Source organism: Hyla sarda, chromosome 1 (assembly GCF_029499605.1).
Source record: "Hyla sarda isolate aHylSar1 chromosome 1, aHylSar1.hap1, whole genome shotgun sequence".
Taxonomy (NCBI): Eukaryota; Metazoa; Chordata; class Amphibia; order Anura; family Hylidae; genus Hyla; species Hyla sarda.
The window spans coordinates 395633207-395649130 of NC_079189.1; the positions used below are offsets into that span (position 1 = coordinate 395633207).

The window sequence follows — 15924 nt, forward strand, 5'->3', positions numbered from 1 at the left end:
GAGAAACAATAAATATTATACTCAAGGAGGCAGTGCAAGAATTGCATAACTTGCTAAAATGTCAAGTCCAAGTAGAACTATGTGAATGTGCACACCTTGGATTCTTCCTCTAGTTGTCTCTTTAGATCTTCCAGCTGCTGGGTGTAGGTAAGTTTACCACGCGTTAACTGTGCCACTAATGACTCTTTTTCATCCAGCCGGCGAGATAGCTCTCCTATGGTAGTAATGCCACATTGTTTTAGTCCACTATTATCCTTTAGGACTCATTAAATCCACTGCTATATGAAAGAACTATTTAAAAATAATGTGTGTATGATAAATGCAGAAGGCCAAGCCCATAAAAATATAGCACTGAGGTTGAATTGAAACAAATGATAATTCTATTGCCTAACTTTTCCTTAAAGGGGCTGTCCAGTATTATAAAAACATAGCTGCTTTTCTCCAAAAAACAGCACCTCAACTTCCACAAGCCATTGAAATGAAGCAGCCATTTTTTTAAATGCTGTACAATCCCTTAATCTCTTTCTAGAAAATGTATATATAATCAGAAAATCCTTTTAAAATGCTTATATATAATGTATTAATATAGTAAAATATTTTTTTTTATTTTCTTAGACAGAAAAAGGATGTCAAGAATAAAACTTTCCTGGTTAGTCTGCTTGTACAGGTAAGTAACAGAGATGTCTTTACTCGACTGGCAAACATAATAATTTATAATGCCATCGTAAGTCCACCACTGCGGTATTTTGGAAGTAAGTGGAAATTATAAACCAAATCCTATATACAGTAGCTTTATGGTTAATAGGGGAATCAGTATAAAATAAATTCCCTAAAGTGGCAAATGAGGTAGATGCAAATGATTACTGTAACCAAATAAATGAGAAGCTTACCAGTCTCTGTCTGCAATTTAGCACGCTGAGTGGAAAGATCATTGACAGTTCTCTGTGTCTCCTCAGACTTTGTACGATACTCATTTACTTGATCTTCTAAAGTACGGCATAACTTCTCTAGGTTAGCCTGCAGATAAAACGGAGGGCTTTGAAAAGCGCAATAGTAGGTTGTAAACAATTGATAGGTGCCAACTAAAGTGAAAAATAAGTGTTGCACAGAATTAATATGGGGTCATTATTTCTATAGCCTTATGGAAGGACATTGACAATAGCATTAGATGCTTAGTTATTCGTAATCCAGAGCCGCCAAATTGTCATTTATCTCTGTGCTGCTTGCCAGGCTTATAAGCAATCACATTGTAAGAGCAAAATCCAATTCAGGATCATACATTCATACTAATCTCTCTCTATAGTGTCCTAAATAGGTAATTCTTTATTTGTCATGTAATATGCTGACCTTCTTGATGGCCAATACTTCCACATATGCACATCAGAATACATGACTCCATATAAATATGATCTCGGAGAACAAATATAACATTCTTCAGTTGCTTTCTCACCTTCCCTTTGGCCACCTGTTCCATGTTGGATGCTACATCATCTAGCTCCAATTTTAGTTCACTCTTCTCCTTTTCCAGCTTTTGCTTGACCCTCTGAAGGTTGTCGATCTGCTCACTGAGTTCAGCCACAGAGTCTGCATGTTTCTTTCTTAGTGTAGCAGCGGTGGCCTCTGATTGTAGAGTGGACTCTTCTAGATCCCTCCTGAGTTTCAGAAACTCTGCCTCCCGTTTCTTGTTGAGTTCAAGTTGCACTGAGGTGGCTCCACCAGCTTCTTCCAAGCGCTCACTGATTTCCTCCAACTCTCTGGACAGGTCAGAGCGAAGCTTTTCTACCTTAGCTCTTGCTGTTCTTTCTGCCTCCAATTCCTCCTCTAGCTCTTCAATACGTGCCTAGAAAATGTAGTTTAAATGAAGTTCAGTATTACTTTTAGTGTGGCTTGGAATATGTACCACTTAAGTCACTTTCATAAATACCTGTAGTTCCTTCATCTTTTTCTGGAGCTGAGCACCCATATTCTGTTCGTCTTCCACTCTTGTATTAAGTTGGCTCATTTCAAAGTCTTTCCTGGAACAAGTAAAAGTACATTTCTTAGTCATTGTTTGAAAGACCAAAATGGTCAAAGAGACAGACAAAAATATCAAAAAAAAATATTATTTCCCCCTAGAAGGCTACATCTGTTTCTATACTTTATCAATAAAATAATTATTTTAAATAATAGTCAACCACTCACTTTTTTAACTTTTCTTCCAGCTGTTGTTTGTCATTCTCAAGATCCATCACACTTTCTTGTGACAATTTTAGATCTCCTTCAAGTTTCCTCTTTACTCTTTCCAGGTCCATTCGAACTTTCTTTTCCTGCTCCAATGACCCTTCCAGCTGCACAGTTTACAAAATATTAAGTGAATTAATTATGAAAATATAAATAGGAAGAAACATACCTTTTTATCCTAAATGTTACTTACATCATCAACCTGTTGCTCAAGTTTTGCCTTAGCTTTAGTTAGTACATTGACTTTGTCTTCTTCAGCTTGAAGGTCATCCAGTGTTTGTTGATGGGCCTCTTGGAGAGCTTTTTTTTCTTTAGTTAACTTGGCAATGATCTCATCTAGTCCGGCCATCTCTTCAGTTAGATTTTTAACCTGTCAAATAACCAGTTAACAGACGAATATCCTGAAAGGTTTATTTAACTGTTCTGGTATTAAATATGTCTTACCTTGTTCTCTGTGGCATGTTTCTCCTTTTCTACTTTGGCCAGTGTTAGCTCCAAGTCATCAATGTCCTTCTTGAGCTCAGAACACTCATCTTCTAGCTTCCTCTTCTTAGCAGTCAGTTCTGCATTCATCTCCTCTTCATCTTCCAGTCTTTCTGTCTGTTCTTTGAGTTTAGCCTCCAGATGAATCTTATTTTTAATAAGTTGTTCACATCTCTCTTCAGCATCTGCCAAGTTATCTTGCTCCTGTAAAAGGTTACATATCTTTTACATATAATGTCAGATGACTCCATTCAGGTGATCAAAGATTTACATGCACTTACATTGATGTGATGTAAGGTGATACAAGGTGCTCAACTCCAAGTGCAGTTGTGCACCTACGTTGGAGTGGAGGACCTGCACCTATGGATCACAAAGATTTACATGGCCTCCTTCTTTAAAATTCTCACAATGGTCCTCTATCTCGTATATGTGGCTTTCTAAAGGTAAGAACTTTATTATGTTATTATAAGGCCTATTGTCAGAGGAAATAAGGAATTACAATAAAATCAGAGACTGTGTCTCCTGGGCCCTGCAATAGCATAACACATTGTATCTTATTGTGTCAGTTTTGACTGAGTTTTTCCCTTAAAGGGGGTTGCTCAACAGTGAAGATGTACCCCCTATCTATAGGATGGGAAATGTATGACATACATGTGGATGGATAATAAATGTCAGTTTTAGGACATACATTGCATTCTTGCATATCATCTGTTTGATGCACTACCAGCCACTTATAGGTCTGACACTCACTGCTTGAACTTGAAGCTGCAGGTCATTCTTTTCTTGAAGTAAAGAAACCATCTTCTCCTCTAGCTCCTTCCGTCGAGCCTCAGACTTTTCCAGGGCTTCTTTTAGCTTTTGGAACTCCTCTTTCATGGTCTGCATTTCTTTCTCTGTCTCTGCACTCTTGAGAAGAGGCTTGATCTTGAAGTATAGCTTCATCCATGGCCAATTTTTGACACCCATGAATGCTCTGATGTTCCACTGAATGACTAAAAGGGCATCTCTGAAAAAAAAAAAAAGGCACAATTTTAAAAGAAGGTGTGGATAGTGATATAAAAGTGTCAGCTTCCAGGTAAGTACAGACAGGCTGCATTTTCCTTCAGGACAACATAGATATCTAGAGGATACCTATGTGAGTAACAGCAGTTTTTTAAGGGAGATGGTAGCAATTCATTTATCTAGTAAATTGCAGCATATGGCTTCTATGTCTTAACCCAGTTGACTTACATTGGATAAGAAACTTACATAATTCTTTACTTAGGAACCCCATACACTTTAGTCATAAGTTGTCTGAACTCTGTATTTGCATATAACTTCTGTATTATACAGTAAAATGTCAGTGAAGTGTAAACCCCCAGAGGAGAATTTAATAAAACTAACATTTTCCATGCCGGTCTTTCGGAAGCCCCTGTCGGTGAAGACAGCATAAACCTCCAGAAAAAATACACATTTGTGTGCAAAATGAGCTTTTTGCAAAAAGTTGCAACTCATGCATGCCAAATACAAAGGGTGATAAATTACCCTCCCCACCCTGTTTGTTAAATAGCTTGTATAGGTATATTACCTGCGCTCTACAATTTTCTTAAATTCCATTCTGGAGAGGACACCTCTGGACTGGGCTTGTATTCGGGTAATGATTTTGGAAAGTCGCTCATCTCGCATTTCCTCCAATTGCCCAAGCAAACCTGCTTTGAAGAAGACCTGCAAAAGTAATCCTTTTGTAAGCTAGTTGTAACCGATTACATTTATGTGGATGTTGGCTTGTTAAAGGTTACGGTTTACCTTGGTATGTCCAAACTTGTACTGAGAATGATCAATTTCTAGGGAGGCAAGGAGTTTCTCTGCACCTTTCCTACTATCTATAAACTGTCCTTCTGGGATAGCTGCAGGGTTCAGGATTCGGTATCTGGTTAATAAAAAATTACATAAAGCCATAATTTCTGCGATCAGAAATGAAATTTTTGTTGTATTCTGTATGTAGTGTTTTCATAATCCTACCTTTGCCTAAAGTCCCCATACAGAATGCGGTTAGGGAATCCTTTTCTGCAGATTCGGATACCTTCCAGTACGCCATTGCAGCGGAGCTGGTGCATCACTAAACGGTTATCCATTACTCCTAGGGTAAGTAATAGTATAGTTCTTTGTAGTATACCATCAGAATTATTTACTTTAGGAAAACTAGCCCAAGAGTATTGAAATGGATTTGTATGTTTTTTTCTTCATTTTCATCAGCTAGATATATATTATTATATTAATGACCATCGATGGGATTTGCACGTCTACATTTTGGTGGGTTTCATTTTTACACCTTTTGCCATGCTTTAAAATTAACATTTATTCTACTAGTCAGTACAATTATAGTGATACCTAATTAATACAGTCTATACTATGTATAACTAACTACTTTTAAGTAAAAATCTTACAAATGGCATATTCTAACCGGGATAACTTTTTTTTTGTATGCTAATGTTTGAGAATATGGTAATTCCATATTCCACATACGGAGATACCAAATTTGTCGTTTTAAAACAGACAATTAAAAAGGAAGACATTTTCTCCAAAGCCAGGCACTTCTCCCAATAAAAAGTTATCTTTATTCCGTCAGGAAAGACATAAAAAGTTGGTATAAAAAGCACTTTCAAAGTGCTAGAAAGTGCTTTTTATACCAACTTTTTATATCTTTCCTGACGGAATAAAGATAACTTTTTATTGGGAGAAGTGCCTGGCTTTGGAGAAAAGTTCTTCCTTTTTAATTGTCTGTTTTACTACTGCCTGCCGACCTCCTTGGATGATCGGGTTCTCCTGGGCTGCTGACCCACTATTGATGCACATGCGCTGTTGTAGATGTTATGCTCTGAGCATAACCAACTCTGGTGAGCACATATGTGTTGAACACTTTGCTTTTAATGTTTTTGATAATACACTAGGATCGCGCTCCTCTGTTCTTTGTGTCTCTTCAGTACACAAATTTGTTATTTTGTTAGGTTATTTTTTAGTTTAGTTTTTTTACAATTTATTGGGGGATTTTGAAGTTGCATGTGCATTTTAAGTGCATGTACATCAGGAAGCGGGGAAAATATCCTTTCTGTACATGTGTGTGATTATGTTGGATCGCTGTTTGTTTCTCAGCACCCAGAACAAAGGGGTTATCCACCATAAGGTGACTTTATTACCTGCTAGACAGTAATGGACATGCTTAAGGTGGATCCATGCTTGTCTTGGGGCCTTAAAGGGGTACTCCGATTTAAATTTTTTATTTTTTTTTAAATGAACTGGTGCCAGAAAGTTAAACAGATTTGTAAATTACTTATATTAAAAAAAATGTTAATCCTTTCAGTACTTTTTAGGAAAATCTTTATTTTTTTAAATTTCTTTTTTGTCTTGTCCACAGTGCTCTCTGCTGACACCTAATGCCGGTATCAGGAACTGTCCAGAGCAGGAGAAAATCCCCATAGAAAACCTATGCTGCTCTGGACAGTTCCTGACAGGGACAGAGGTGTCAGCAAAGAGCACTGTGGACAACACAAAAAGTAAATTCAAAAATTAAAGAATTTCCTCTGTAGCATATTCCTATGTAGCTGCTAAAAAGTACTAAAAGGATTAAGATTTTTTAATAGAAGAAATTTAAAAATCTGTTTAAAGGGGCACTCCGCCCCTAGACATCTTATCCCCTATCCAAAGGATAGGGGATAAGATGTCAGATCGCCGCGGTCCCGCTGCTGGGGAGCCCCAGGATCCCCGCTACGGCACCCCGCTCTCATTACAGCACAGAGCGAGTTCGCTCTGTGCGTAATGACGGGCGATACGGGGGACGGAGCAGCGTGACGTCATGGCTCCGCCCCTCCTGACATCACGGCCCGTCCCCTTAATGCAAGTCTATGGGAGGGGGCGTGATGACCGCCACGCCCCCTCCTATAGACTCGTATTGAAAGGGGCGGAGCCGTGACGTAACGATGCTCCGGCCCCTGTACTGTCCGTCATTAAGTGCAGAGTGAACTCGCTCTGTGCTGTAATGAGAGCGCGGTGCCGCAAAGGGGATCCCAGGGCTCCCCAGCAGCGGGACCGCGGCGATCTGACATCTTATCCCCTATCCTTTGGATAGGAGATAAGATGTCTAGGGGCAGAGTACCCCTTTAACTTTCTGGCACCAGTTCATTTAAAAAAAATAAAAAATTCCATCTGAGCACCCTTTTAATGGCTGTGTTGTGAGTCCACCATAATGCTGTTGCTTTCTTTTTGTAAACTGGCTATTTCCTGTTGGAGTTCCCTCCCTCCGACTACAAGTCTTGAAATAATATGAACATAAAATGATAAGCCAATTACCTGGGGATTTGGTCTCGTTTGGAATTATACAACGAACAAAATGAGGATGAGTGGAGCGCAGATTGGTCATCAGCTTATTCAGATTCTCCTAGGAAGGTTTGGATATAATAAGTAAATTTAGATGTAAAGGTTAATAATAATGGAAAAAAAAACATTACTAGATGTCCCTAACCACTACTGGGGACATCTATTCATCTAGCCAACACAATCTGGCCCTAGTCATAGTTGCTTAGCCCCTTAAAGGGGTACTCCAGTGGAAAATAATTTTTTTTTCAATCAACTGGTGACAGAATGTTAAACAGATTTGTAAATTACTTCTATTAAAAAAACATAATCCCACAGTACTTATCAGCTGCTGTATGTTCCATAGGAAGTTAAAGGAGTACTCCACTGGAAATCATTTTTTTCTTTAATCAACTGATGACAAAAAGTTAAACAGAAATTACTTCTATTAAAAAAATCTTAATCTTTCTAGTACTTATAAGCTTCTGTATGCTCCACAGAAAGTTATTTTCTTTTATCATTTCCTTTTTGTCTGACCACAGTGCTCTCTACTGACACCTCTGTCCATGTCAGGAACTGTCCAGAGCAGGAGATGCTATGGGGATTTGCTCGTACTCTTAAATGGACAGAGGTGACAGCAGAGAGCCCTGAGGTCAGACAAAAAGAAAATAACTTCCTCTCGAGCATACAGCAGTTGATAAGCACTGGAAGATTTTTTTAATAGAAGTCATTTACAAATCTGTATAACTTTCTGGCGCCAGTTGATTTAAAAAAAAAAAAAAAATGTTTTCCAGTGGAGTACCCCTTTAAGTTGTTCTTTTCTGTCTGACCACAGTGGCAGCAGAGAGCACTGTGGTCAGACAGAAAAGAACAACTCAACTTCCTCTGAAGTATACAGCAACTGATAAGTACTGGAAGGATTAAGATTTGTTAATAGAAGTAATTTACAAATCTTTATGTATAACTTTCTGGCACCAGTTAATTTGAAAAAATAAATAAATAAATAAATAAAATGAAAATAAAATAGTTTTCCACTGGAGTACCCCTTTAGGCTTGGTCATTCTTCCAGCTTCAAGAATCAATTGTTAACAGATGCAATTATTATAAGAAGATGTTATTCACTTCCCCTCTAATGTTATTTAATGTTGTGGTTGATTTAAACATTTTCAGATTCAAACTAATACTCTAACATGGTCTTTTGCTCAAGCTATCCTATGTACAAATATATTACAAGTGTGGTTGTTGCTTGTTTTCTAGTCTTCAGCTGAAAGGACAGATGGACAATTTAACAACTCAGACAAACAGCTATGTTATGGAATTGCTTCTAGTAGAGAATATTTCAGAACATGTACTACAGTGCAAAGAGACTGTGTGGCTCTGTACTAAAGGAGCCATGTAGGCCCCATGAACTGCTGCAGAGGCTCTGTGCCAGTGTGCTATGAACAGCACCAAGAAATAATTAAATCATTCTTGTCACTGAGAAGTTCCAAAAGCAGCCTTGAAAATGTGTTGCTTAAAGGGGTTATCCAGGAAAAAACTTTTTTATTTATATCAACTGGCTCCAGAAAGTTAAACAGATTTGTAAATTACTTCTATTAAAAAATCTTAATTCTTTCAGTACTTATGAGCTTCTGAAGCTAAGGTTGTTCTTTTCTGTCTAAGTGCTCTCTGATGACACCTGTCTCGGGAAACGCCCAGTTAAGAAGCAAATCCCCATAGAAAACTTCTTCTAAACTGGGCGTTTCCCGAGACACGTGTCATCAGAGAGCACTTAGACAGAAAAGAACAACCTTAACTTCAGAAGCTCATAAGTACTGAAAGAATTAAGATTTTTTAATAGAAGTAATTTACAAATCTGTTTAATTTTCTGGAGCCAGTTGATATCTAAAAAAAAGTTTTTTCCTGGAATACCCCTTTAAGCTAGGTTCACACGGCCGTTCTCTTCCATCCAGCTTTTCTCCCGCTATTGAGGTTTACCGACCTTTCTCTTAACAGACAATCATACTGAAGCAAACGGATGTTATCCGTTTGCATCTGTTTGGATCCGTTACTGTTCAGTTAACCAACAAATGCTCAGAAGTAAAAACGGTTAAAAACAGATTGAAAAAAAATGGATGAAAACGGATAGTATTAAACACTCATCCATTTCCCATAGACTTCAATGTTAAACTTATTATATGCGTTTTTGATCCGGTTTTTTTGATGGTGAAAAAAAAACTGCATGCCACATCCTTTTGCAAAAAAAAAAAAAAAAAAACGGAATAGGAAGCAAACGTGTGCAAACAGGTGTCAAAGGACTGTAAAAAAAATCCCATTGACATCAATGGGATACTTTTACAGCCGTTTGCAACCCGTTTGCAAAAGTATTGAACGGATTGAATAACGGGCATGAATTTACAGTGGCAGACGGCCGTGTGAACGAGCCCTTACATAAATTAGTTAAGATAGGTGTCCTGGATTTTAAAGGGGTATTCCAGGCAAAAACTTTTTATCCCCATTTTATCCCCCTCCCATAGACCTGAATGGAGGGGGCGTGGCGTGACATCACATCCCCAGTCCTGGAAACCCGGAGGTTTCCGAAACTGGAGACACAGCTCCCGCATAGAATGCGGGTGCTGCAGGGAGATCGCGGGGGGTCCCCAGTGGCAGGCACCCCGAGATCAGACATCTTATCCCCTATCCTTTGGATAGGGGATAAAATGTTTTTGCCCGGAATACTCCTTTAAATATTGTGCGTATACACCATGTAACAATATATCATTTAAAGTGCACATGATATGCCAAAAATAAGATAAAAATAAATCACGTACCCGGTGCAGAGCTGACACTGTCTGGAATGAAGAACCTTTCTTCTTGCTGCCTTTGCCCTTTGTAGCTTGGTCTATTGAGTGCATTTAAACAAAATCGGTTGCAAAAATGATAACTAGCTAAACAACTGCATACTAGATCTGAAATTATTAACATGGCATACAGTAAAACTGCATTATTTCTTGTTTTATACAGTATTAAAGAGATGGCTGAGAATAGGAAAGAGAAACATACAGAGATAACTTTGAGAACCTATATTGTTGAGCTTATATTAACCCCTTAAGGACGCAGGACGTACTCAAACGTCCCCTTTTCCGAGTCCTTAAGGACTCAGGACGTTTGAGTACGTCCTGTCAAATCCCGGAGGGGAGCCGGAGCCCGATGCCTGCTGAAATCGTTCAGCAGGCATCGGGGCATATCGCCCAGGGGGGTCATTATGCCCCCCCATGTCGGCGATGGCCGCAGATCGCTGGACAATTCAGTCCAGCGATCTGCGGCAGATTCCGGGTCAATCGGGTCTCCAGTGACCCGGTGACCCGGAATTACAGGCTGTTCGGGGCCGTCTCCGACGGCCCCGAACAGCCAGGGCCTGCAGGGGTGAGGTGGCACTGGTGCCACCTCACGATCGCCCTGATTCGTCGGCCGGATTACCAGCCGACCAATCAGGGCGCCTGCTGCGGGTGTCACTCCCGCAACCCGCTCTGCCCCTCTTCCGGAGGACGTGAGCGGGTGCGGGACGTGCACCCCGGGTGCTGGGGACCCCGATCCCCGGCGTCAATGTTGGGATCGGGGCCCCAGGAGCGACGGCCGCGGCGCAGACGACGAGGGACTGATTTGTGCGTCGAGGATCGTTGGAGGTGAGTGACAGCCTCCTGCTGTTGCTTAGCAACAGCTCCCAGCATGCAAAAAGGGCATGCTGGGAGCTGTAGTTATGCAACAGCAGGAGGCAGACCACCACAACTCCCAGCATGCCCTTATGGGCATGCTGGGACTTGTAGTTTTGCAACAGCTGGAGGCACATTTTTTCTATGGAAAAGTGTACCTTCAGCTGTTGTGTAACTACAACTCCCAGCTTGCACCAACAGCTAAAGTGCATGCTGGGAGTTGTAGTAGTGCATCTGCTGGTTGCATAACTACAACTCCCAGCATGCCCGTTGGCTGTCGGTGACTGCTGGGAGTTGTAGTTTTGCAACAGCTGAAGGCACACTGAGTTATGTAGCAAACCAGTGTGTCTCCAGCTGTTGCATAACTACAGTCCCCAGCATCCCCAGCCAAAGTAGTATGCCTCCAGCTGTTGCATAACTACAAGACCCAGCATGCCCTTCCGCTGTCCGTACATGCTGGGGGTTGTAGCTTTTGCAACAGCTGAAGGCACACTGGTTGCAAAACACTGAGTTTGTTACCAAACTCTGTGTTTCACAACCAGTGTGCCTCCAGCTGTTGCAAAACTACAACTCCCAGCATGCACTGATAGACCGTACATGCTGGGAGTTGTAGTTTTGCAACAGCTGGATGTTCCCCCCCCAATGTGAACGTACAGGGTACACTCACATGGGCGGAGGATTACAGTAAGTATCCAGCTGCAAGTTTGAGGTGCGGCAAAATTTCTGCCGCAGCTCAAACTGCCAGCGAGAAACTACTGTGAACCCCCGCCCGTGCGACTGTACCCTAAAAACACTACACTACCACACAATAAAAAGTAAAAAACACTACGTATACACATACCCCTATACAACCCCCCTCCCCTCCCCAATAAAAATGAAAAACGTCTGGTACGCCACTGTTTCCAAAACGGAGCCTCCAGCGGTTGCAAAACAACTACTCCCAGTATTGCCAGATAGCCACTGACTGTCCAGGCATGCTGGGAGTTTTACAACAGCTGGAGGCACCCTGTTTGGGAATCACTGGCGTAGAATACCCCTATATCCTCCCCTATGCAAGTCCCTAATTTAGGCCTCAAATGCGCATGGCGCACTCACTTTGGAGCCCTGTCGTATTTCAAGGCAACAGTTTAGGGTCACATATGGGGTATCGCCGTACTCGGGAGAAATTGTGTTACAAATTTTGGGGGGTATTTTCTGCTTTTACCCTTTTTAAAAATGTAAAATTTTTGGGAAAAGAGGCATTTTAGGTAAAAAAAAAATTATTTTTTTTACATATGCAAAAGTCGTGAAACACCTGTGGGGTATTAAGGTTCACTTAACCCCTTGTTACGTTCCCCGAGGGGTCTAGTTTCCAAAATGGTATGCCATGTTTTTTTTTTTTTTGCTGTCCTGGCACCATATGGGCTTCCTAAATGCGGCATGCCCCCAGAGCAAAATTTGCTTTCAAAAAGCCAAATGTGACTCCTTCTCCTCTGAGACCTGTAGTGCGCCAGCAGAGCACTTTTCACCCCCATATGGGGCGTTTTCTGAATCGGGAGAAATTGGGCTTCAAATTTTGGGCGGTATTTTCTGCTTTAACCCTTTGTAAAAATGTAAATTTTTTGGGAAACCAAGCATTTTAGGTAAAATTTTTTTTTTTTTTACATATGCAAAAGTTGTGAAACCCCTGTGGGGTATTAAGGTTCACTTTACCCCTTGTTACGTTCCCCAAGGGGTCTCGTTTCCAAAATGGTATGCCATGTGGGTTTTTTTGCTGTCCTGGCACCATAGGGGCTTCCTAAATGCGGCATGCCCCCAGAGCAAAATTTCCTTCAAAAAAGCCAAATGTGACTCCTTCTCTTCTGAGACCTGTAGTGCGCCAGCAGAGCACTTTTCACCCCCATATGGGGTGTTTTCTGAATCGGGAGAAATTGGGCTTCAAATTTTGGGGGGTATTTTCTGCTTTAACCCTTTGTAAAAATGTAAATATTTTGGGAAACCAAGCATTTTAGGGAATTTTTTTTTTTTTTTTTTTTTTTTACGTATGCAAAAGTTGTGAATCACCTGTGGGGTATTAAGGTTTACTTTACCCCTTGTTATGTTCCCCGAGGGGTCTAGTTTCCAAAATGGTATGCCATGTGTTTTTTGTTGCTGTTCTGGCACCATAGGGGCTTCCTAAATGTGACATGCCCCCCAAAAACCATTTGTCGCTCCTTCCCTTCTGAGCCCTCTACTGCGCCCGCCGAACAATTAACATAGACATATGAGGTATGTGCTTACTCGAGAGAAATTGGGTTTCAAATACAAGTAAAAAATTTCTCCTTTTTACCCCTTGCAAAAATTCTAAAATTGGGTCTACAAAAACATGCGAGTGTAAAAAATGAAGATTGTGAATTTTCTCCTTCACTTTGCTGCTATTCCTGTGAAACACCTAAAGGGTTAAAACGCTGACTGAATGTCATTTTGAATACTTTGGGGGGTGCAGTTTTTATAATGGGGTCATTTATGGGGTATTTCTAATATGAAGGCCCTTCAAATCCACTTCAAACCTGAACTGGTCCCTGAAAAAAAGCGAGTTTCAAAATTTTGTGAAAAATTGGAAAATTGCTGCGGAACTTTGAAGCCCTCTGGTGTCTTCCAAAAGTAAAAACTTATCAATTTTATGATGCAAATATAAAGTAGACATATTGTATATGTGAATAAAAAAAAAATTATTTTGAATATCCATTTTCCTTACAAGCAGAGAGCTTCAAAGTTAGAAAAATGCAAAATTTTCAAATTTTTCATCAAATTTTGGGATTTTTCACCAAAAAAGGATGCAAGTTACCACAAAATTTTACCACTAAGTTAAAGTAGAATATGTCACGAAAAAACAATCTCGGAATCAGATTGATAACTAAAAGCATTCCAGAGTTATTAATGTTTAAAGTGACAGTGGTCAGAATTGCAAAAAATGGCTGAGTCCTTAAGGTGAAAAAGGGCTCAGTCCTTAAGGGGTTAAATGAAATATTCACCTAGAATGAAGGCTTCATATTATTTGAAGGGAGACAAGAAACATGTTGGCTGGTTCTACCCACCTAGATTACTATAGTGTATCTAAGTTATATTTTCAGTCTGGAAGTAGAAAACCAAGCCCAGATTTTTTCAGTACCATAGCATAACTCTGCATTTCTGTACCTGACTCAGCACTAGCGTAGTTGGCAAATAGATGTGAAAGCAACTTGAGGGATGACTTCTGGTACAGCCCCACCACGGTCTCATTTAGTGGGTCCTTGTTCTTCTCCAGCCAGCCCATAATGTTATAGTCCACAGTACCAGCGTAGTGAACCAGAGCAAAGTGAGCCTCAGGCTTCCCTTTGATGTTCCTTGGTTTCTGGAAGTTGTTGGACTTGCCCAAGTGGTTATCATAGAGTTTTGCTTTAAAGGTCGTGTCAGAGGCTTTGGGAAACATGCACTCCTCTTCAAGAATGGACATGATACCCATAGGCTGCGGAGAAGTAGAAAAGAAAGTTCAATTTGTAAGACAAAAAGAAAAAATAGAATGCAAACACTTTGTGGAGATTGTCAGTATTCACATTAGAAGCTGTCCCCAATGGGGCTCACAATCTAACCTTATATAGGACAAAAACTGGGGCAAATTTTCAAAGAAAGTCAATACATTTTTCACAATTTTTTGGTTTTAAATGTGAGAGAAAAACCCTTACAAATACAAGGATAACATACAAGCACATCAAGGACCCCAGCACTGCAAAACAGCAATGCTACCACTGAGCCACAGTGCTACCTCTGTGAATTTACTTATATTTATCGTTGTGAATACATTGAGGATTGGGAAAAATATTACTGACAGTGAGCCTCTTAAAGTGGTATTCCAGTGTAAGAAAATGTTTATACATTACTTGATCAAGGGTAAAAAAAAAAAATTTCATTTATCTACCCAATCCCTTGTAGCTCCCATTGCAGCCCCTTTTGTTCCATGCTGCTCAAGTCTTCTCCCCGCTTCTGAGACAAGATGTTGGTATAGGACCTGTCTGCTCAGCCAGTCACTGGCCAACATGGGACACCACTGTGTCCAGTGATTTGCTAAGCAGCCAGGCCCTGCTCCGACATCTTGTCTCAGAAGCGGCAAGGGACTGGAAGATGCTGCAGCTGGAGCTGTGGAGGGTTGTGGTAGGTAAGTATTATTTTCATGTACTGCAGTCACAGAATTTTTTTTTTTAGATTGTTATACCTCTTTTAACTCGTACAGTAATAATTAGAAAGTAAAGATAAAACAGAAGGCCTCAAGTCCAAGGAGACAAACTTATAAATGGCACCCATTTTAGACCACATGATATAGAACTAATATAGCATTAGCCTTGGTTGGAATACTCTCACCTTCTCTATGAGATCAATACAGGCCTGCAGGTCCATGCCAAAGTCTATAAACTCCCATTCGATCCCCTCCTTTTTGTACTCCTCCTGCTCCAGCACGAACATGTGGTGGTTGAAGAACTGCTGTAACTTCTCATTGGTGAAGTTAATGCAGAGCTGCTCAAAGCTGTTAAACTAGAGAGATACACATGGAAAATATAATTTAGAGTAAAATAATGGAAATCAATATCCCTAATATCACTGAATAAGTGAATTCACATATGTGAAAAAGGCTCCAGGACTACAGGCAAACAGATATACATTGATCGGTTGGAGAAGAATGCATAGTACGTACATACATAATGGAAATGGCAAAATCAGTCTTGGTAATTCATAGGGAAGTGAATTTCTTTGTACAAAAATATTAGAAAAATATTAAAATGTACAAATATGCACTTCTGCATGTAGTAGACACACACGCAGTTGCAGCTGTGTTTCTGTGTTGATTTCTCTGGGACAAAGTGATTTACTTGCACAATCTATTACTGCCTACACAGAATAAAAAATGTATTACTGCCAGAATAAAAAATGTATTACTTGTATGTAAAATGTGACTGCTACATTTTTTTTACACAGATGAGACACACAATTTTGTGTTACTTATTCGGCTCTGTTCAGACTGACTATAATGGGTAGTATTGTTGCAGGGTTTTGTATACAAATAACAAATATCTTGATCTGCTTTTGCAACAGATTCTAATGGAGCCAATTGACTTAAAAGGGGACTCCCGTGGAAAACTTTTTTTTTTTTTTTAAATAAACTGGTGCCAGAAAGTTAAACAGATTTCTAAATCACTTCTATTAAAAA

General features: G+C 40.0%; 1 protein-coding gene across 2 annotated transcripts in view; it reads right to left on the minus strand.

Annotated features, from left to right (window-relative positions):
* Positions 1–15924, minus strand: part of LOC130276716 (myosin-7) — a 97209-nt gene that overhangs the window by 11441 nt on the left and 69844 nt on the right. For both annotated transcript variants that reach the window (XM_056526447.1, XM_056526455.1), the window contains exons 14-28: positions 15081–15251; positions 13881–14190; positions 9843–9913; positions 7030–7117; positions 4705–4822; positions 4489–4612; positions 4271–4407; positions 3454–3709; positions 2665–2907; positions 2414–2590; positions 2182–2327; positions 1925–2015; positions 1451–1840; positions 891–1017; positions 96–214 (exon numbers count right to left, since the gene is read on the minus strand). In XM_056526447.1, the coding sequence (XP_056382422.1) occupies positions 96–214; positions 891–1017; positions 1451–1840; positions 1925–2015; positions 2182–2327; positions 2414–2590; positions 2665–2907; positions 3454–3709; positions 4271–4407; positions 4489–4612; positions 4705–4822; positions 7030–7117; positions 9843–9913; positions 13881–14190; positions 15081–15251 (2568 nt within the window). The remainder of the gene's footprint in view (positions 1–95; positions 215–890; positions 1018–1450; positions 1841–1924; positions 2016–2181; positions 2328–2413; positions 2591–2664; positions 2908–3453; positions 3710–4270; positions 4408–4488; positions 4613–4704; positions 4823–7029; positions 7118–9842; positions 9914–13880; positions 14191–15080; positions 15252–15924) is intronic.